At 42.6% G+C, this 23706-nt stretch overlaps 1 protein-coding gene across 5 annotated transcripts in view; it reads right to left on the reverse strand.

Moving 5' to 3' along the window:
- OSBPL3 (oxysterol binding protein like 3) overlaps window positions 1–23706 on the reverse strand; it is a 178578-nt gene that overhangs the window by 68041 nt on the left and 86831 nt on the right. For all 5 annotated transcript variants that reach the window (XM_047831567.1, XM_047831565.1, XM_047831566.1 and 2 more), the window contains one exon: window positions 21988–22226. In XM_047831567.1, the coding sequence (XP_047687523.1) occupies window positions 21988–22080 (93 nt within the window). In that variant the 5' untranslated portion in view covers window positions 22081–22226. The remainder of the gene's footprint in view (window positions 1–21987; window positions 22227–23706) is intronic.

Here is a 23706-nt window from a genome sequence, read left to right on the forward strand (position 1 = left end):
AGTGGGAAATCCATCCAAGACGGTGAGGTTGGCTGGGTTTGTTGGGGAGAGTAAGTTAAAATTTAATTTTCATACAGGTCCTAGACTTCATGGATTTAACACTGTAATTTAATGGCATCAAATTTGATTTTTTTTTTTTTCCAAAAAAAAACCATTGCCTAGAAGGGAATGTTTCTCTCTCTTTTGGTGCTTGAACACAGTTAATGGTAAAGCTTTTACTCTAAATTCTATTTTGGTTACCTTTGACATCATCACACATTTACTGTTTACTCGCCACGAGACTTCAGTCTGAATTTTAACCAAAAGCTACATAAGTCAGGTGGGAATATGAGAAAACTGGCTTAAGAACTGGCTGAAAAGTATGAGATGGAATGCAAGTTGGTAAACACAACAATTTGGTCGAAATGATGATTCAGTTGCAAGCTAATCTCTTCAAATTCCAGATATTTAAATATTGGAAATTGTAAAGCATCAAAAAGGTGTTTATGAAACAAGCATTTTTACCCTTTGTTCCCAGAAATGTCCTCCACACCCTTCTTTTGTTTCAAAAACTTTTGGGGGGAGGGCAATTTTTGCTCTACTGAGCTGTTTGTAATTTTGAAGAGATACAAACAGTTATTACAACCAATCTTCTGTTGTTGGCTATCTAGGTTGTGTCAACTAATTGACTGAAAAAGGATTTAAAAGGGAAACACTAAAGATTCTGAAAATTTATTTTTAAATGCTTAAAAATGCACAAACTATTGCAAAACTACCAAGATAGACCAAAATTGACAATACTTTAGAGGCTGAGATAATGGATTTTTATTTTACTAATGGATTAGCATACATGAAATGTACAGATATTAAGAGTACAGCCTGATGACCTTCAACACCTCTACCATCAGTAACTACCATCCAGATCAGTCAGAAACATTTCCAACACAGGATAAATAAGTTTGGACGAACATGTCCTTCCCCAAACCCTCCAGCTTTTCTCAGATATTACTGGCCTATAACACACATAAGTTGAAAGTATACAATGTGATGAATTGATACACCTCCATCCTCCCCATCACTACCACATTTGGGGGGGGGGGGGGGGGGAGCAGTGATAACATTCCAGATCTACTTTCTTAACTCTCAAGTATATAATATGGCATCGTTCATTACAGCCACCATACTGTACATTAGATCCCCCAGGATTTATTCGTCTTAGGGCCAGGAGTCTGTACCATTTGACTAGCATTTTCCCAGTCCCACCCCTTCCCACCCCCGTGAGAGACCATTCTACTCTCTCTTTCCAAGAGTTCAGCTTTCTTAGATTCTGTATATAAGTGGCAACACACAGTATTTGTCTTTCTCTGACTTATTTCACTTAGCATTATGCCCTCAATGTCCACCCATATTTTTGCAAAGGGCAGGATTTCCTTTGTTTTAACGGCTGAATGATATTCCCCTCTTGTTTGTGTAACTCATTTTTTTTTAATCCATTCATCCACTGATGGACACTTAGGTTGTTTCCTTGTTTTGGCTACTGTGAATAAAGCTGTAATGAACGTGGGGTGCAAATATCTCTCTTCAAAAAACAAACCTGTTCTTTTGGCTAAGATTTCATGTTGACTAACTTGCTCTTCATCAAATCTCTAGACTGTAGGCAAGGATTACAGGTAGAGGCCAGAGGAATCAGGGGATGTGACAGTAAGTCTGGACCGGAACCAGGCAGCAGAAGTATTATGATTCAAGTCTCAGGGAACAGTCTAATGGGAGGGCACGGGAACCACAGGGGGTCCTGGGTGCTCTGGCTCATTTTCTGTATTGTCAAGTTCAACACGTGGGAAACACCTGATAACAGGAACACTCCTCTATTTTAGCCAGTGAACTCTTTATATAACAATCCTGGCAGACCTGCCTTATATCTGATTGCACTTTACAGTTAAAAGGTACAGTTAAAGGTACATTCCAGACTTTTGAAATGTGGTAGTGGCATCCCAAGATCTGGAGTTGTAAAAGGGAATTCTTCAATGGAAAAAAGCAAAGCTTATCTTTAGTTCTTAAATTAGAGGACTTTTTCAGAAAGGTAGTGATGTCAAATGAGATTTCTTTATAGCATTACCAATTATTCAAGGTCAGTTATATCCAGACAATAAATGGAGAATTCATATTATTAAGTTTTGAGAAGCCACATGCACACACGTGCAGGTGCACACACACATACACACACACAACTTCTGTTCACATGTATTTCAGCTTAAAAAGCCACTCCTCAAAATTTAAAAATGTTAATGAATTTTTAAGGTTAAGTTAAAAATTCTACCTCCTTTAGGAAGCCTTCTTCAAAGGAAAGTAGTATTTCATCCTAGAAACTCCATCAGCATTCCATCTTACTTTTCCAATGGTTCAGTGCTTACTTATGATAGTATATGTGAAATTTTATCATCCCTACTAGACAACAGACTCCAAAAGGGTGTCAAATGTCTGGTTCACTTCTGATTTCTTCACAATGCCTGACCTGCTGTCCTGTGAATAATATGCTTCTGATCGGCAAATAAGTAAACTTGGTCTTGGAATAACACTGCACACAGATTTATGTTCTTGGAATATCAAATATTGGTATGCATTTGAAATGTGCCCAGTATCTTTGGGCCAAATGACTATTTACAAATTAAATACAGCACATTCATATTTGTGAAAGAGGGTGTACGTGTGCGTTATCATTGTGAAATGAAAATCTATGGCTCAAAACCTTTTGGAAAGTACTCTAAGGAGGACTAGGTCCTTTCGATTTGTTTTAAGATACCCAAGCAGAAGGCAACATGCAGTGATAATACTAGACAATCACGCGCATCTGCTCAACACATTCAGTTGTGCAGAATGCAAATGCCGAGAGGGATTAGACGTTTATTGCATACTTTGCAAAACTGAAAAAAAAAACGGAATGAGATCATATCTGTAGTTGAAAGAAAAACAAGAATTAAATTTCAAAAATGTTTCAAGGATTCATGTTAGAACTAGATCTCTCCTAAATTCTTCAGACATAATACATTCCTGCCAATGAGCCAACGTGGAGGGCAGGGAATTATACTGCATTTGTTGGCATTTAAAGTAAATAAGCCAGAAAGGGTTTGCATTTATTCTAAACCAATATCATCTTTTTTCCTCACTTTATTTCTACCTGGGCTCAGAACTTAAAAACTCTTACCAGGTTGGAAAAGCCAGATTTAAAGTATTTAAGAAAGTGAAGACTCTTCTTGACTGAGGAAGAAAGCTCTGTAGCCAACTCCTTTTCTGGGCTTGCCATCCAACTCCTCCCCTCCCAACTTCCCTGTCTGTCACTGTCCTTGAGTCATGCTGAAACCTGAGAGCCAATATGCAGCCAGCCTTCTCAGCGGGCGGGGGTGGGGAGGACAATACTCTCCCCTCTGCGGCTGCTGGAATCATGGGGGCACTTTTAGTTATCATGGTATCTCTGGTCTAATGGCCGAGATCCAGGAATGGTAAATGTCCCACAATGCCTCAGTCTTTTAGACAATGAAAAAGCTGTCCCACTCAAGACTTTCCAAAGTGCCAGTGGACATTTTTGTGGGTGAAACCAGTTTATAATTACTTGAGCACAGAACTTGACTCTGTCTCACATCCATACCAAAGTATTTCTGCATGGTTTTTATACACTTAGAATTCTTGGTGATGCAACTACCAGATAACTGAGGGAAGACTATATTTCCTTCTGTTTGAGACTTTAACAAGCATCACACGCCATTTTGGAGAATTGTGTCACTGAAGGCGATGCCACTTGTGGTATTTAAGTTATTAGCACAACACACCTGTATGGGTCTGCATCAGTAGCTGCCACATTTTATATACATGTATATCTGACCACATCATTATATCTTCTGGTATAATCACATGGGGGCTTCCATACCTTAAAATAAATATTTTAGTATGAACCACTTTGAGCTTTCCTTTATATTATAATAAAGCATTATATTAATATTTTCAAAATTATGTGTGCAGATGTTAATAAATTAATAACATAATATAATAATAAATTTCATTTGAGGGGAGCAAAGGGGTTATTAAAATAATGGTCATAATAAGGGGACATTGTTTTGGTGGAGTTAAGAACCACTGTTAAGGGGCGCCTGGGTGGCGCAGTCGGTTAAGCGTCCGACTTCAGCCAGGTCACGATCTCGCGGTCCGTGAGTTCGAGCCCCGCGTCAGGCTCTGGGCTGATGGCTCAGAGCCTGGAGCCTGTTTCCGATTCTGTGTCTCCCTCTCTCTCTGCCCCTCCCCCGTTCATGCTCTGTCTCTCTCTGTCCCCAAAATAAATAAACGTTGAAAAAAAAAAGAACCACTGTTAAACCTGACACAAATTCTATGAGAAGAAACGCCAGGCCAGGACATGGCATAGTGAAATTGCTTTGCAAATGAGAGGGCTTAATTTCTCATAAATAAGTACAATTGGTTTTATCCTCAAAATGTTTATCTTCTGTGTCTCTTCTGTGTCCCTTCTGTTCCCTAGGCACCACCCTGACCCAGGCCCTCATCCAACGTGGTTTCCCAAGGCTCTCCACTTCTATAATCATTTATGGGGCTCCATTATGCCCTACCCTCCATCCAATATAAAAATGAATATAATGTAACGCATGTCTTCGTATCCACTTCTGTGGTACATTTATATTGTTCCAGCCTCCCAGAATCGTCTCTTGATCTTTTCCACCTATGCAAACGCTTCAAAATTTTAGCTCAGTTTCTGAAAGTTTCCTACATTATCCAAAACACATCAATCGTATACTCCTGTAAATACAGTAGCAATATTACTGTCTGCTACCAGATAACTCAGGGTTTAATTAATTCATCATTTTTTTTCCACTTTTATCCCCAAGGATAAAAGTTTCTGAAATGGTTTCTCCCTGACCATCTTTTCAACTTGCTCTTTAAAACCCCAGCAATGAACTAAATATGCATAAATAAAAGAATTCTCCTGGGCTTATTAATTGTTGGGGTTTCAAACCAGGAAATGGATTAAGTTCTCAAGCCAAGTAAACAGTACTAGGTAGTTGGTTAACAAGGAAGAATTAAGTTGTATCCACACTTTAATATAGCCTGCCATTAAAATTTTTTTTATTGTTTATTTTTGACACAGAGAGAGACAGAGCATGAGTGGGGGAGGGGCAGAGAGAGAGGGAGACACAGAATCCGAAGCAGGCTCCAGGCTCTGAGCCATCAGCACAGAGCCTGATGCGGGGCTTGAACTCACAGACCGCGAGATCTTGACCTGAGCTGAAGTCGGATGCTCAGCCGACTGAGCCACCTAGGCGCCCCTATAGCCTGCCATTTAAAACACAAAAGGGTAGTGCCCCGGGAAATACTATCAAATGGGTCTACTAACACAACACATAAATACAACAATATAAACAATAATAACATAAAATAACTGGAGAACACTTTCTAGCTCCATGAAAGCAAGAACCTTTTCTATCTTGTTCACTACTAATAGGGCACAATAGATATGAACCAATATGTTGAACAAATAAATGAAACACGATAACTAAATATATTAAGCATGTACTATCTGCCAGGTAATATACTTACATTATTGCACTTAATCCTTGAACGAGCCTGTGAGGTTGGATTAGTATCCTTATTTTTGGAACGTGGAAACTTTCGGAAATTTTTGGAATGAGGAAGAGAGCATCAGATAACTTCCCCAATGCTATAAAGCTACCAAGTGGTAAAGCCACCTGATTTCAGAACCTACATTTTTAACCATTCTGCTACGTTTTATAATATATTGCATATTCTGCTATAATTTAAATATATAAATTCTGATGATGTACCAGAGTAAATGCCAAGCAGTGGCCAAGATCCTGAAGCAATTTGAAGAGGTTAGGAAGCTTTGTCCTATGGATAGAAGACAACCAAGTTCTGGGGTCCTGCTCAGAGCTACCACGTTTCCTATCCTATAGTCCCACCAAACTGGGGCAGGAAATCAGCCTGTACATTTTAACTCAGCCAATTCTTTGCATATTTTATATTTCGAACGTCTTCGCCATCTCCATCTTAGCCTGCGAATTCTCACTTGCCCCAAACCTTCTCCTTAGGGCACAAAGTCTCTCCCTCCTCAGCACTTATGCAAATCTCAAATGAGTCTCTCTTTGAGCCAGAAGAATGTGGGTTCTGTGAGGACAGGGACAGGGTCCTCTTTGTAGAGATCTCACTATTGGGGACATAGGGGTCCTGAATAAATGAGTCATTGATTGAATGAGTCTGAAGAACAAGGCGGGTATGAAAAGGGGCCAACAGAGCCCTCAGGGCGAGGGATTTTAATCATGTGTGCTGGAATGGGGTGAGCGGGTACTCAGGGCAGAAAAAAAGCCAAGATGCCGGCTTCTCTGGACTAAAGGGACCAGGTGTCCTGAAGTGGCTGTTTGTGCTCTGCACACCTGGTGACCAGGAGTAGGATATGTACCTTGAGCTGAATGCAGCACAGGGTGGACTTGGGCCCCCAAAGATCAAGGTCCTGCTGACTTAGCCCAACACAGCTGAGCCAATCTCCCGCCCTGGGGGTGTCAGGCTAAAAGCTCACCAAGAATACAAGGTAGAGAAATGTGACAGGGGTGGGGGGGGGGGGGGGGGGGGAAGCGGCTTCTTAAGGTTTTTGCCTCAGTTTAACTGAAGACAGTCTGGCACTGTCGTCCGGCATTAAATTCAGTCTCTTTTACTGAATGTCAAAAAAGTGCCAAATATAGAAAGCTGCTTTGTGGCTGGAAAGGCAGCTAAGCATTCATCCATGCTCACGCGCTGGCACAGTTCATTTCCATATTGCTGACTGCACGAGTTGAAAGCGCTCCCCCTCCCCACAGCACAGCTGTCTCCACAGTGTACGTCTCCTCTGAAACTTTCAAGGGCTGGATTCTCTGCACTGTCCTTGTAGTGATGTCAGAAATAGAAAATGCCTTAAAACTTCCATTCTTCCTGCAGCTGAAGACTGCTGCGGAAGGAAGTTTGGTGGCTGCCTCTCTCTATCTGGCATGACTGGGAAGTAGGCTGTTCTGATTATTTATTTAATCTGCTTATCCGGTTTTTAAAATTCACAAAGCAGTACCCAGCATTAAATCATATGGAGCATAATTTCACATGTCTTTAAGGACTCTAAGGGCATTTCCGATTTTGTGAAGCCTTGGGATCATCAATATCATCTTTTAGGATTGTACTGTGAACGTATGGAAATACCTGTCAATAGATTTTCAGTTAGTATAATGACAGCTTTAACTGATGCCAGATCAATTCTGTACTTATATTTCAATCGCTCTGAGTTGGGGTTGTTACTTCTTGTCCAACTGTTTCTTCCTCAGCTAAAAATTTTTGAGCACCAGCAAGCCTGATAACAATAGCAATTAAAAGAACAAATTAGGGGTGCCTGGGTTAAGGATCCAACTCATTCGGTTAAGTGTCCGACTTCAGCTCAGGTCATGATCTTGCGGTTTGTGAGTTCGAGCCCCGCACGGGCTCTGTGCTAACAGCTTGGAGCCTGGAGCCTGCTTCGGATTCTGTGTCTCCCTCTCTCTGCCCTTCCCCTGCTCATGCTCTCGCTTGCGCTCTCTCTCTCTCTCTCTCTCTCTCTCTCTCTCAAAAATAAATAAACATTTAAAAAAAATTTTTTTTAAAAGAATTAGTTGGGGTGGGATGATCTAATGCAGTGCTTCTCAAAGTGTAACGTACATACCAATCACTGAAGATCTTGTCAAAATGCATATGTCACGTCAGTAGGTCTGGGGCGAGTTCTGAGCTTCTACACCAGCACAGGTGAGGCCCCTGCGGCTGGACCACAGGCCACGTAGAGTAGCCACGCTCTAGGAGCCCAGGCTGTCTTGAAGAATTGGGGTTTCACTTGATAGGTTATGAGGGCCAAACCAGGACTAATGGGGTGAGAACTATAAGGCCCCAGATCCCACCTCTGCATCAAGGACAGATCATCCAATATCTAATAATTAGCACTATGAACAATAACAAAAGTGACACGGGCAGCTCTATGAAAGATCCAGTTCCCTAATCACTGGAGACCTCCATCAGAGGCTGGCAGAGGGACTACAGAAGGATTCCTAGACCAGGAAGGAGGTCAGAATAAATGAGCCATAAAATCCCTTCTAAATCTTGTATTGCAAACTCATGTCATATAAAATGGGTACGAAGCCTCAGTTATTCAGAATGAAAGTTCTAAAAATCAGGTGTACAACACTATGCCAACAGTTAACAATATTGTCTTGTGCGTGTAAAAACTTATTAAGATAGATCTCTTGTTAAGTGTTCTTACCATAATAAATATATAATAGAAATGAAATAAAATAAAAATATTGACTGATAAAGCCTACTAAAAGCAAATAAAAAACCAGTAGCATTTGCTTCTAACTAGTAACCTCAGGTATAATCCCTGATCTTAGGATCTAAGTGAGAAGGCTGAAGAAAAAGGGAAGGCTGGGCAGGGAAGAGCCCACTCAGACTCAGAAGGCTATGCGGGGAATAGAGTCATGACCTGCCAATGGCCATGTCTTTCCTCTCCTTTAACCCCCAGAGACACAGCTCACCAACCCACACCTGGGCAGGTGAGGAACACCCAGATGACTTCAGTCTCCCAAATGTGTTAAGTCTTAATTACTTGGGTAGTCACAGACCAAAACACTCATGCCTTGATTTCTTAGATAATGGAGCATATGCACTCAGTCTTGGGGGTGAACTTTTGAGATAGCACAGGAGGTAAGGGAAAGAAAAGGAAGGTCATTGGCAGCAGATGACATGGACAAGGCAGAGAAAAAAAACATGTGAGCTGTCAGCTCTGTTGCTGACTCCACCTGAGGTCCAAATAAGAGAAAAAATCCATCTGTGCTAACCACTGATGGATTTATAATTAAAATAGTATTAATAAAAACCTTTAATGTATATATAAATATTATTTCTACCCCGTTGAGCACTCAGCAGTTACGGCTGCAATTACACTGGTAGTTTTTTAGGATCTTCAAGTAGATTTGTGGGTTATTAATATCTGTTAAATATCCCCCTAATTGTATGTAAGCCATTCAAGACTCTGGACAGCATCTTCTGTGCACTCTTTTCTCTGTAATGCTCTGCTCTGTCAATGAGGGCCTCTTGAGAGCTACAGTGACCATTAAAGATGGAGACACCCAACCCATAAATGTCACTGTGCTCTGGCCGTGCAGCCCACCAAAAGAGTGAGGCGATTTATTGTCACTGTAGTAGTGATGATAGTAATACAAATAACAACTACTACTTGTTGAGAATCTTCTATGTGCCCCCAATGACTTTATAATGGAGGTATTATGACTCTTATTTTACAAATAAGGAAAATGAAGGGGCGCCTGGGTGGTTCAGTCAGTTAAGCACCTGACTTCGGCTCAGGTCATGATCTTGTGGTTCATGAGTTCAAGTCCCACATCGGGCTCTGTGCGGACAGCTCAAAGCCTGGAGTCTTCTTCGGATTCTGGGTCTCCCTCTCTCTCTGCCCTCCCCCATTCACACTCTTTCTATCTCAAAAATAAATAAATATTAAAAAAATTTTTTTAAAGAAAATGAAGCTCCAAAGCAGTCTACCCAACATTACAAACTATTAAGTGATAGACCCCATTTGTGGGCTGCAGACCACACGCAGAACCTCTCTATTCAATGTCCACCCTGGATAAGATCACCTACAGTACATTAGAGTCCATCCAAGGCCACCTACTGCCCTGCCACTCCGGCCCCTCGCCCCCAGCGCTGCTACCTCTGGCAGAATCGGTCTATCTCTGGCAGCACGTTCCTGCACCGAATAGGCACGCAGGTTAACCAGTGAGGACAGAAAGACTCTGTCTACTCAAGGGACTCAAGAGTCTCTTTTGCGTTTTCTTTTTCAGGGTGCAGAAGTAATGATTTGTGTTCCCTCATAGAGTCATGGAACAGTTCTTCTAAACCTCCAAGTTGGAAAGAGAATGTGGAAGTCACCCACCCAGCTCTTTCATTTTAGAGACGAGGAATCTAAGATAAATGGTTTGCATAGGGCCACAAAAATGAGTGAAGGACTTCTGAGGACCAGGACCAGTCTTCCAACTCCAACCTAGTGCTCTGCCCACCGCCCCTTTCTAAGAATTGCCTCCCTGCCTCAGTGGCAGACACCCTCATGGAGGAGCCCCAGGGCTCACTCATCACACAGGAGCAGGTGCACGTGACGACCAGGAGAATCTCCCATACAGATTGCTAGGTGAATGGAACTTGGCCAGAGGCACAAAGGAGGGGAGTTGGATACCTTCCAGCATCATTTTAATACTTTATATTTTATACCTTTTCGTTAAAAAAAATCATAGTGTCTTTGGCATATCGTAGAGTGTCTGAGCCTGAAGAGAATCACAGACTGTATTCAGACATAACATTTTTCACCTCAATTACAGGGCACACAACTCCTGAAGAAAACCCACCTCGTTGCTGGGTGGCGCTAGCTGATAACAGTGTTTTCTCTGACAAGTGTGCTCAAAACTGTTTTTTCAGAGCTAATTGAAATTTGCAATCAAAGTAGAGACACATTTTGGCTAACTAATGCGCATATAATTTAGAATCATAGGAGTAGGCGCCAGAATAAACTCTTCCTGTCCTGATCCAAATCATCAGTGATTTCTTCCCTCAGTCTGTAGAAGAATAACTGTTCTCATAACGAGAACCTAGCGACAGGATAAGATCCTGGAGAGCCTTATGACTCAAGGAAGGAAAGATTTTGCTGTTAAGTGAGTTATATTCTGGTTTATCGCTGACCTTCTATTTAATAGGGCAGTCTTCTACTCAAAGGTCTGAAGCTTAGCACCAGGTACTGGAGATTAAAAGATGTAAAACCAGTGCCGGCCCCTAAGAAGTTAGCATATATTAAAAATAAAAAGATACCACGAAGCTGAAAACCTGAAAATGCTGAATGGGAGATTCCAAGAAATATGCTGTAGGAGTTCTTGAGCACAATCACACAAGCCAGACCCACCTTAGGCGGAGAGCTTGAGCTGGCAATCAAAGGAAAATGGACACAGAGTGAGGAGCAGCGTTTCTGAGGCTGTCTTAACAACCGGGTGGCTTAGCACAAAAGCAATTTAGTCTCTCACAGTTCCAGAGCCAGAAGTCCAAAACTGAGGTATCAGCAGAGGTTCTAGAGCCCCGGGGGAGATTGCGTTTGTATTAGCTAAGGTTGGTATGATAAAATACCACAGATTCAGTAGAGGCTGGGAAATCCAAGATCAAGGTGCTGGTAGATTTGATTCCTGGTGAGAATCTTTTCCCTGGTTTGTAGACAACTGCCCTCTGGCTGTGTGCTCGCGTGGTCGTGTGTGAGAGTGAGCTCTGGTGTCTTTCCTCTCCTTTAAGGGCACTAATCCCTTCAGGAAGGCACTACCGTCATGACCTCGTCTACACCTAACTACCTCCGGAAGGCCCACCTCTCAATAGCATCATGTTGAGGGTCAAGGCTTCAACATATGCATGGGCCAGCAGGGAGACACAAACATTGCAGCCCATAATAGCATGATCTGCCTCTTCCAGTTTCTCATGGCTTTTGGCATTCCCTGGCCTGTAGCCACATCACTCCAATCTCTGACTCTGTGTTCACATCACCATTTCCTCCGTGTCTGTATTTTCCTCTGTGTACTTCATATAAGGACACTGGTCATTGAATTTAAGGCCAGCCTGGATAATCCAGGATGATCTCCTCATCTCAAGATCCTTAAATTAATTACACCTGCCAAGACTCTCTTGCCAAATAAGGCAACATTCACAAGTTCCAAGAAACAGGCTGGACATACCATTCAGGAGATGGGGACAACATTCAGCCCACTACCCGGCAGTAGGAACTGCTAAGCCAGAGTTTTGCCAGGGATGTGCTTCCTCTGGCGTGGAACAGAGAGAAGGGGGCTTTAGTTGCGCTGTGGGATTGTGTACAGATGCGAAGGGAAGATACAACTGCATTTGATCGTGGAGTCAGCATATGGAGGACTTCAGGAGGACGTCAGATTATCTAGAGAAGTCTTCTGTTTTGCCTCTGTCCTACTTCTTATGCTGTCATTTCTGGGCCTTTAGCATTTTAATATCACCATATCACTGAGGTAAATTTAGACTCTCTCCTTCCTAGGAAAGGGCTGTTGAGTCCATTCAGTTCATATCTGCATGTATAGCTTCTAGAACCTATAGCAGTAAGCTGTGTTCTCAACAAAAACCTGTGGGTTACCATTCAGCTTCCATGTATCCTGCACTATGGCTGATGCCAACCATAAATAAATAAATTGACTTTCTTAAGGCACCCCATGTCGTTTCTACTAAAGTAGTGTTTCTCAAACCCGCCAGCAGATATTTGCTGAGCTTGTCATCCTGGGATTGCATAACAGCACAAACAGGTCAGCAACTTCCAGAAGGGTTTCAAGAGTTCAATTTCTCCTGCTCTTCAGTGTGGCATGTAGCTGACGGTCTACTGTTTGCAGACATGGAGAGTAACAAAGAGGTCCCAACAACTCAAATATGTCATTTTAGCTGACGTCTTCCCCTCTCTCTTCTTCAATCAAATGTTTGTTTGCCTTTTCCTTCCAAGACTTTGAGTGGAAATGTAATGAGAATTGAGCCTTGTATCTTTGCCCTCCCTACTTTCAGTGTATCACATCCAGTGTGACTTGTTTAGGTATGACCAAAAGGTAGGCAGTAAGACATAAAAGGCCCAGAAAACGAAAACCTGGAAAACTAAGACAGAAACATATAGCTAATTATTTTTCTCTGTTGGGCCCACCAGAAACACAAAAAACAAAGAAACAGCTCTAGACAGACACCTCAGGGATCCTAAGGCCCCTTCCCTCATGGATGTTATTCTTATCCCTGCATTCACAGAGATGTTAGCTCATGGAGGTTTGTTTCAACAGCAATCATTTGTACATAAGGCACCTGGAACTTGAATGAACTTATAAAGAAGCTTTCTAGTACCTAAAGAAATCCAGTTTTCTCCAAATACATGGTTACCTGCTCCCCTACCACTTAGGAGAGGTGTGATGAACAAGTCGGTTAATGTCTCTGAGCCATATTTTTTTTCCCAAAGTGTAGAAAATAATATGGATCTCACTCGGTTGTTTTGAGACTCCAAGAGACAGTGTGAAAGGATAGTACAAACTGTAAAAATGGTAACAGGTAACTGGTCATTTCTAACGTCCCTTGCTAATACTCTTCCTCTCAGAGCAGCCCAGACAGAAGCAGCCAAGCCATTTGACTCCACCTTATAGCTGAAAGGAGGAAGCAGGGAAGCAGTCACCATGTGGTATTGCTGGAGGGCTCCAGGGCCTCCTGCTTATGGAAGGAAGGTGAATGGTTTACGTATCCGACACTCACACCACCTACTGAATGCAGGCTTTCTTCTAACGAAGCAGTTTGCACAGTCTTATAAGACACCAAGGCACAGAGGGATTAAGTAACTTGTCCAAGGTCAAACTGTTTATAGATGGCCCAAGATTTAAACTCAGGCCATCCACCTCCCAAGCAAGTTCATGCTTGTTGCCTGTCACCTTTTGTGACCATCCCAGAACAATTGACACAATCATGAATCGTCACATGCCTCCTCCTTGACTGGCCCTCTTGGTGGTGTTTATACAGCTGAGACTTACAAAAGGCAGCTGTCAAATTGCAGTGTCTCTAAAGACATGATTATTTAAAAGGAAGAAGTAGGACTAAGCATTTTCAATGCCCAGACAGCTGAAAATATAAACACCTGAGCACTGTAGCTTCAACTCACTTTTCACCCCTTGGCATATCCTCTCCCATTCAGCCCCCTGTCTTATGGGTTCTGGCACCAAACACAGACAGCCTGGGCTCCCTGAAGCACAGCATAATCTAATAGCCTGCCTAAATAAACTCTCACCGGGTGACCCTGGGAGAACTACACCACCACCCCAGATTGGCCCAGGGGCAGGACTGTGGCAAGAGCAAACTGCATAATTGTATGGAGACTTACCTAGTAATGACTATCTCCATTTCAAATCCCCTTGAATCATGAGTGAAGCCCTTGCCAACTATTTTAAAAGGATTCACTTTCTGATTTCCAGCTTATTATACAGCAAATACTAACAACACATAAAGTAGAAAGTAAGCATGCTCTCTTTACAAAGCAGTCTTCCTGACAGAGGCAATTTCTTTTTTTTTCTTTTTTCTTTTTTTTTTTTTTTTTTTTTTTTTTTACATTTTTAATTTATTTTTGATGGAGGGAGAGACAGAGCACAAGTTGGGGAGGAGCAGAGAGAGAGGGAGACACAGAATCCGAAGCAGGCTCCAGGCTCCGAGCTGTCAGCACAGAGCCCGATGCGGGGCTCAAACTCACAAACCGCAAGATCATGACCTGAGCTGAAGTCGGACGCTTAACCGACTGAGCCACCCAGGCGCCCCGCTATTTCTTAATTATAGTGGTCTATTCAGCTGTCCTTTGTAGCTTCACAAATCCCTGCCCAGGGTCTTTTAATAATAGCTTCTCAATACATATTGGCCGAAGAAATAAAACTTGGGCATGTAGGACCTCTTTCGATAAAGACAAAACTTATTGGGGCGCCTGGGTGGCGCAGTCGGTTAAGCGTCCGACTTCAGCCAGGTCACGATCTCGCGGTCCGTGAGTTCGAGCCCCGCGTCAGGCTCTGGGCTGATGGCTCAGAGCCTGGAGCCTGTTTCCAATTCTGTGTCTCCCTCTCTCTCTGCCCCTCCCCCGTTCATGCTTTGTCTCTCTCTGTCCCAAAAATAAATAAACATTGAAAAAAAAAATTTTTTAAAAAAAAGACAAAACTTATTCATTCATCTTTATCTAGCTCAGTCTGGCTCCTGAAATGTGTTATTTTGAAAGTTCTAGGAAGGAAATGTAAGGGGGCAGTGGGAAAAAGACGAGAGGAAATTACTCATATTTTACAAGTTTGGAAATAGCAATTCTCTCTCCCACTTAGGTATCCCTTAACCTACTTAATATATCCACAGAACTTTGCAAACAGTCATCTTTCAACCTAGCAACTGCATGCTTATTCAATTCATTAATCCACACTTACCTAATGTCTACCATGTGCCAGCCTAGGTATTTCATATTTATTATTTCATGTAGTTCTCCAAAGTAAGCACAGTGATCCTAATTTCACAGCTGAAGAACGGAGACTCAGAGGTTTTATATAACATGGCAAGGTCACCCAGCTAGCAAAAAGCAGAGCCAGTGAGTGGGAATGCAGGTCAGTTTCGACAAAGACAATCTTTGCTTCTGTTCCATACTTTCCAATAGAGTGCTTGTGCAGAGACCACGGGTATAAAAAGCATTTAAGGATTTCATCGTTTCGCAGAAGAAACTCAATGTCGAAGCCTTTGTTCATTTTTGAAGATCCTCACAATATGTCACTGGAGGAGGGGAGCTCAGGAATTTGTGGGCCTTTGCTCCCATTCCCCATGTATACCTGGCCATATATTCTAAGCTACCCTGTTGGGTATTTGCTGCTGGCATTCAGCAATTTGCATCTGCCATGTGCAAAGCCTTGTGCTGGGTTCTGTGAGAACTAAAAAGATGTGTAAATAGAAACCCAGGACTCTGAAAACTATACACTCTTTCAACCAATGAATTAATCAAAAGAGGGTTATCCACGTGGGGAGAGAAAAGGGCAGTGGGTAGGTAGCCTGGCATTTGTCAGGCTCGAGGTTCCCACACAGAACATGTGTGAAGGCCTCTCTCAAATCCCGTCTGGAGGCCCGGTAAAGTTGGGGTGCCCTCTTTCTCTGTTCCTCTTCTGTCATGAATGAGCTCTAATCTGCCTTTCACACCTACCTCACCCACTAGACAATGCCACCAATGACCTCCACAACCAACAGTCATTCTCAGGCTTCAGTTTATGTGATCTATCAGCAGCCATTTAAAAGTAAATGAATTAGGGGCGCCTGGGTGGCTCACTCAGTTAAGCATCCAACTTGGGCACAGGTTGTGACCTCATAGTCTACAAGTTTGAGCCCCGCGTCAGGCTCTGTGCTGACAGCTCAGAGCCTGGAGCCTGCTTCAGATTCTTTGTCTCCCTCTCTCTCTGACCCTCCCCTGCTTGCACTCTGTCTTTCTCTCTCTCGAAAATAACTAAACATTAAAAAAAATTTTTTTTAATAAATAAAAGTAAATGAATTAAAGTACTGCACTTTAACATAGATTGCATGTGCCTCAGCAGTGATCTAGAGTGAGCATACATTATTTTTATAAAAGTTATTTTTAAAGTGTTACAGCAATAAATGAAGATTCTTTTCCAGAAAAAAATCACAAAATTCAAAAGGACAGAACAGTTTCCCATGGATCAGTCTAGCTAAAGGGGTAGCTGAACCAAAGCCCGAGACAGGGAAGGAATGCCAAAGCAAAGACTGACGTAGAACACTGTATAAATAGGGTATGAGAGCGACAGTCAGCCGGGGACTTCCTCAAGGAGAACAGGTTCCTAGCATATAGGTAAAGAAAGGCACTATATCTGAAGGATGCTCTGCTCTTCTTCAAAGACATCCACTTCTTCCACAGACTATCAGGGTTCTGGAAACAAGACCATTTCCATTCTGGCTCTGGAGCTGACCTGGGTTCAAAGGGAGATGATCTGTGATTGTAAGAGTTTCTTAAATTTATAGAGGATCTTTCTCCCAAGAGTTTCAACAGTTTTTTGGTCAGCAAAAACACTCCGTTTTCTCTCACAACAACCCTGCATAGGAAGCAGGAGGAGAGCTTTGTCTCCATTTTATGCAACAAGAACTGAAGCAAACTTCACTTGCCTAAAGTTCCTGCAAGTAGCAGAATCCAGAGACTATAGCAGAGATGGCTTGATTTCAACGCTCTGATGTCACTAGGGGGTGACCAACGTGGCACCTGTGCTGCCGTTCACCCTGCCTATGGGAGCCAGAGCTAAAAGCAAGGCACTCTCTCCCACTGAACTCAGACTCAACTGTAGAATCCTTCTCAACACAATGCTCTAAGCAGCTATGACCAATGGACAGTTGCTGGCATGGGAAGAGACAAAAAGCATTTACACCCAGAAAGGACAAGCCTCAGTAGAATGGAATAATAGCATTAAGAATTCACCAACTCTTTTCACTTGTTTTAGGTATGGATTATGCCAGGTATTGACGATATCAAATGCAGCCCCTGTGTTAAATATTCTATTACATTCTTCTCTAGAAACATTTTGTTAATGTGTATAAAGGAAGGCACTTTTTATTTTAAGCATATATATTCATATGTACATCGTATACTTCTGTGGGCTTTTGTATACTCAAGAGGTATGGGTAGGCACACGTATGACACCTGTACAAGTTTCTGGGGCAAAAAGCAGACCTATTTGCTATGAGCACTTATCTTTTCATAAATAAGAATGAAGTTCAAATTAATGTTAACTATAATAACAAAAATAAGCGTTAATATTAACTCGGCACCTAGTTTGAGTCTGACCCTGGATTAAATGCCTTAGTTTTTTTTAGTTTTTTATTTTTTAATGTTTATTTATTTTTGAGAGAGAGACAGAGGGCAAGCAGGGGAGAGAGAGGCAGAGAGAGAGAGAGAGAGAGACGCAGAATCCAAAGTAGACTCTAGTTTCTGAGCTATGAGCACAGAGCCTGACGCAGGGCTTGAACCCATGAATCACGAGATCATGACCTGAGCCAAAGTCAGACGCTCAACTGACTGAGCCACCTGGGTGCCCCTAAACGCTTTAGTTTCAATCTTCACAATAATCCTATGCAAAAAGAACTGTTATTATTCCAATTTTACTGATGAGAAAACAGAGGCTTAAGTTTCGGTGTTAAAGGTCAGAGAACCAATGAATGGGTGGAACCCAGACTTGGGAGTTCAGGTTCTAATCACCGCACATACCTTCCTCCCCAAATTATCTAGGTAAGATTATATTTGCAGGTTGTTTCCATACTGACAAAATGAGACATACCGTATTTAAAATATCAAAAGCCCTAGGGGCGCCTGGGTGGCTCAGTCAGTTAAGCGGCCGACTTTGGCTCAGGTCATGATCTCGAGGTCCGTGAGTTCGAGCCCCGCATCGGGCTCTGTGCTGACAGCCTGGAGCCTGTTTCAGATTCTGTGTCTCCCTCTCTCTGACCCTCCCCTGTTCATGCTCTGTCTCTCCCTGTCTCAAAAGTAAATAAAAGATGTTAAAAAAATTTTTTTTTTTAAATATCAAAAACCCTAGTATTGGGGCGCCTGGGTGGCACAGTCGGTTAAGCGTCCGACTTCAGCCAGGTCACGATCTCGCGGTCTGTGAGTTCGAGCCCCGCGTCAGGCTCTGGGCTGATGGCTCAGAGCCTGGAGCCTGTTTCCGATTCTGTGTCTCCCTCTCTCTCTGCCCCTCCCCCGTTCATGCTCTGTCTCTCTCTGTCCCAAAAATAAATAAACGTTGAAAAAAAAATTAAAAAAAAAAAAAACCTAGTATTTAAGTTAAAAGATGATAGAACCCTTCTCCTTGGGTTTTCATGGTTCCAAGCTGTAAACTCTGTCTTAGGTCACATGTAAAAGCAAAGACACCAATCACAATTAACGCCCAGGTCTCGATCATTCTGTCCTTCAAGGAAGCAAGCTCTTCTAATAGACATTTAGATGAAAGACACATAAAGGCCTAGCTCCTTGAGATCTTACGTGAGGAGGCTCTGGGACAGGAAGGACAAGTTCAAATTCACTTCAAGAAACAAGGACAAGGGGAAAGCCAATGCAAGCAACCGAAAGAAAGCCAGTGTAGCTGGAGTATAGAGACTCTCCATGTCCCCTGGTGATGACGAAGGAGAATTTAAGACAACCAAGTTTTTCAGCTAGGTCTGTATTGTAAGTTTGCAGTTAGTGGCCCTCTCCTGGCTCCAAACAGCAAAAATATACAAAGTTACAAGCATGTAGGGTATGTGGGGGGGTGGGGTCTGTGTGTGTGTGTGTGTGTGGGTGTGAGATTAAAAAAAAAAACAACAACACAAGATTAAACATCTCTGTCGCTCAAACACAAAATAGAAAGGCAGACTGTCCAGGAGCCCTATTTCTGTGGGTAAATGGGGCAAAAACTCTGGCTCCAGCTGGCCTCACTGCTGGAAATAAGCAAATAAGGAGGGGGAGCTCCACACCACAATGAAAGGGGGCTTGAAAACTCCTTATCCTGGGAGGTGGCAGGAGGCAGACCACCACCAGACTTGACCCATGTGTGCTGGCTGCTGGTGGATCTTGGATATTCGATCATCGATGTGGAACAGAAACCCCAAACTGCAAATACAACACTTGGCTCTGAACCGGGGTCCCCAGAGGTGAGAAGCAGGAAATAGCAGATCCCTAGATACGGCAGGGTGAGTAGCAGAGAAAGAACATGGAGAGGCAAACTCAAGATGACACTCTAAACCATAATTCCAAAGCATATGAGAAAAACCAGCCTTTTAGAGAGTCCATTACAGTCAATATCAGACTTCTGCACCACTCCCCCACGAAGTGAAAAGACCAGAACTAGCTAATAGTGACTTTAAACTGGGGCTTTAAAAACAAGTAGTTTGGGGGCACCTAGATGGCTCAGTCAGTTAAGCATCTGACCTCTGCTCAGATCATGATCTCATGGTTCATGAGTTCAAGCCCCATGTTGAGCTCTGTGTTGACAGCTTCAGATCCTGAAGCCTGCTTCAGATTCTGTGTCTCCCTCTCTCTCTGCCCCTCCTCCGCTAATGCTCTGTGTCTCTGTTTCTCTCTCTCAAAAATAAATAAACATTTAAAAAATTAAAAAATGGAAAAATAAAAAAAATAAAAACAAGTAGGTTGTTGCACAGATTATCAGATTTCAACATTGCTCACATTAAATTTCTTTTTTGTTGTTTATTTTGAGAGAGAGAGAGAGAGCCCCTCCTCTTAGTCTTCATGGCATAAGCTCAAAAGAGTCCTTTGAAAACCAAAATTAATCAATTCAAATAACACAGTAAAAGAAGTTTCTGTGGTATTCAATCGTAGGATGTCACTGCACTGTTCCAATTCCTCTGGTGTTATAAGCACTGGCCATTGAAATGAATCATGTTCTTGGAGCACCTGGGTGGCTCAGTCAGTTAAGCACCAGACTCTTGATTTTGGCTCAGGTCATGATCTCACATTCATGGGATTGAGCCCTGCGTCGGGCTCTGCACTGACAGCATGGAGCCTGCTTGGGATTCTCTCTCTCTCCTCTCTCTCTCTCTGCTCCTCCCTGCTCCTTCTCTCTCTCTCTCTCTCTCAATAAATAAATGAGCTTTAAAAATAAATAAATAAATAAATAAATAAATAAATAAATGAATCATGTTCTTTCTCCTTTTATCCAAGAGGGAGATATCAGCGGATGCTACTAGGTGCAAAGGGTGAGGGAAAGATCACATATTCAACCTCTAATCCCAATCAGAATTTTGGCCAGGGAAAGAACCACCCCCCTACCCCTCCACCCCCATGGAAAGCTGGCAAGGAGGGCGAGCATACAGCTACCCTTACGAAACTGGAACTCCAAAAGGAGTCATGATGCATTAGCCAAGGACTAATTTTAGCCTTTTTTTTTTTTTAATCAGAGACAGAAGTGATTACTGTGCTGAAAAAATTTATCTTCCTAAACCCCTCACAGGAGATCTTGGAGGGCTCCGTGAATGTCCAGCCTCAGGCAAAATCTAATGTGTCTACAATCACAGATTCTGATGACATGAAGCAGCACCATGAGGTGGCAAGCTCCATGGCCCAGGCAGTGTTCAGACGGAGAGACCCGTGATGATGTGTCATAAATGTGCGGACGTGCCTGCCGTGGGAGGTCGCCTGATCGGTGCTTCCAAATCTGGAACCAAGAACTCTCTGGGACAATTCCTAGGCCAGCACTTCCCATGAGGGAAAGATATGCCAACACAGCCAGCAGATGCTGAAAAGGCTCAGAGACCGTTTTGATTGTGAAGCCACAACTTCTTGACACAACTTCTCTCTCTACTGAACTTATGGTGGTAGAATTATAATGATTCATCTGCATTTACCGCCACTGACCTAAAACCCGCGAGTTCTGCCAACAGATTTATTAGAAAGAAAACCAAGAAACGACATAGAATTACAGCTGACAGTTATTTAGGAGTTAATGATTCAGTTCTTTGCTTCACTTTTTTCTTCTTCCTACTTAATACCTTTTGACCACTGCTCTGTGGATTCGATTCCCTCATCCATGGAGAAATAAAGCAGGTAAGACTCAAAGTCACCAGCAGGGCAATCTGCGCTCAGAAGCGGTCGTAAATGACTTATAAAGGGAAGGAAGAGGAGGGCAAGAGGATATTAAACTTACTGGAAAAGTGATTGTGGGGGTTTTTTGTTTGGGTTAGTAGGGTACAAAGGAAAGTGTGGACTCTGGAGTCAGACTGAGCTGTGGTTTCTTATTCTGCTGCTTACTAGCTGTGTATCCTTGGGCAAATAACTCAGTTGGTCTGACTCAGCTTCCTCATGGAAAAAAAAGAGATATTAATATCTGTGTCAGAGGACAGTTCCAAGGATTGGATGAAATAACGCAAAAAGCCAAATACAGTTCCTTCCCATCTGGTGAGCACTCGAGCTGCATTATTAAAATTACCTGAAGTTTGGGGCGCCTGGGTGGCTCAGTCGATTAAGCATCTGACTCTTGATTTTGGCTCAGGTCACGATTCCATGGTTCATGAGATTGAGCCCTGCATCAGGCTCTGAGCCTACAGTATGGAACCTGCTTGGGATTATCTCTCTCCCACCACCACCCCTCAGCTCCTCCCCTGCTTATGCATGCAAGCGCTCTCTCTCTCTCTCTCTCTCTCTCTCTCTCTCTCTCTCTCTCAAATATTTTTAAAAATTACCTAAAATTTACTCTTCTCATATAATTAAGGTATGACTGAAAGCAAATGCTATTACACTGAATAGTAGAGGTTCCCAAGTAAATGTACACATCTTAACCTGCAAATTTCTTGGTATATATTTGCATCTTAAAATTTGCACTGGTTAAACTTTACCTGTCGACTTCCCTGCTTGGAGGAGCAGCTACTGGTGCTCCTTGAAGGTGAGACCAGTTTTTGAGACACCCCAAGGTTCTTCTCATCACTCATCCTGAACAGCAGGTCACTTGGCCCCGATGCAACTCAAAATGCCATCCGAAGACAATACAGGAGAGTATGGAAGTCCCACACAGGCAGGTGGCTCAGTTCTTATCCAATATGTTTTGACAGCATTTTGGATGACCCGTAGGAAATCTCTAAAAGCAAAAGAAAAGGATTACAGAAAGGTCAGAGGAATCAGACACCATCTATGATTAGCCACTGATTCTCTACAAGTGGTTTGTCTACACTACAGATTACAGAGCCATGCTTAGCCATGTCAGGAGCTGTGAAGGAAAAGATGTTTTACACCCATCTTTTATTGGAAATCATGTATAGGTGGTTCGTCATGTAGCTTTGCGGTATGACAGAATTACGAACACTGGTAAGAAAAACATGGGTCCAGACCCACACAAAATCAGTATATACAAACCATCCCAAACCACTGTGAGATACCTAAGCATCGTTTTTTAACTGGAAAATAACAAGTGCTGGAGGAAACTGGAACCCTCGGGCATTGTTGGTAGGAATATAAAGAGGTACAACAGCACGGCTGGAAGCAGTTTGGCAGTCTTTTTTTAAGTTAAACACAATCATCTGATCCATCAATCCTACTCCTAGGCACATACCCCCAAAGAACTGAAAACAAGTATTCAAACAAAAACTTGTACAAAAATGTCCATAGCAATGTTATTGGCAATAGCCAAAGGCAGAAACAACACAACGTCCATCAAGTGACGAATGGATTAACTACCTATGGTATACACTGTGGTCTGAATTTTGTGTCCCCCCACCCCCACCCCTGCCCACCACCAAATCCCTATGTTAAAAATCCTAAGCCCAATGTGATGCCATTAGGAGGTGGGGCCTTTGGTGGGCAGCTAGGGCCTGAGGACACCGCTCTTATGGGTGGAATCAATGCCCTTATCAAAGAGACCACACAGAGTTCCCGAGCAGATACAATAAGTCTGCAACCTGAAGAGGTTTTGGGCTCCCAGCTTCCAGAACTGTGGGGAATAAGTTTCTGTTGCTGTCTGTAGTATTCTGTTATAGCAGCCCGAATGGACTAAGGCTATATATCCATACAACAGAATATTACTCAGGAATTAAAAGGAATGAGGTAGTGATCCGTGATATAACATGGATGAACCTTGAAAACATTATGCTAAGTGAAAGAAGCCAGACACAAAAGGCCATATACATATGTTTCTGTTTATACGAAATACCCACCGTGGGCAAATCCTTAGAGGCAGAAGGCCAAGTCGTGGTTGCCGAGGGCTGGGGGAATCGGGAAACAGCGTATGACTATGCGGTTTCCTTTAAGGGTGATTAACTAGAACTAGATAATGGTGATAGTTGCACAACACTGCGAATTACTAAATGTCACTAAATTGTACACTTAAAAATGGTTAAAAATTGATTTTATGTGCATTTTACTACAATTAAAAAAAATCTCTGTTTTTTGAGGGGATGGGGTGGAGGATTTGTTCTGACAAAGGTTTTGGAGACATCCTCTCAAAACACTATTTCATTGTGTGACACAACTGTAACGGCAAACAGAATTTCCCGTATCATCTATTAGTATACTAGTAATTGAAACGATAATCATCTGTGGTGTCCACACTACTTAACGGCCAC

The sequence above is a fragment of the Prionailurus viverrinus genome, chromosome A2, assembly GCF_022837055.1.
Source record: "Prionailurus viverrinus isolate Anna chromosome A2, UM_Priviv_1.0, whole genome shotgun sequence".
Lineage (NCBI taxonomy): Eukaryota > Metazoa > Chordata > Mammalia > Carnivora > Felidae > Prionailurus > Prionailurus viverrinus.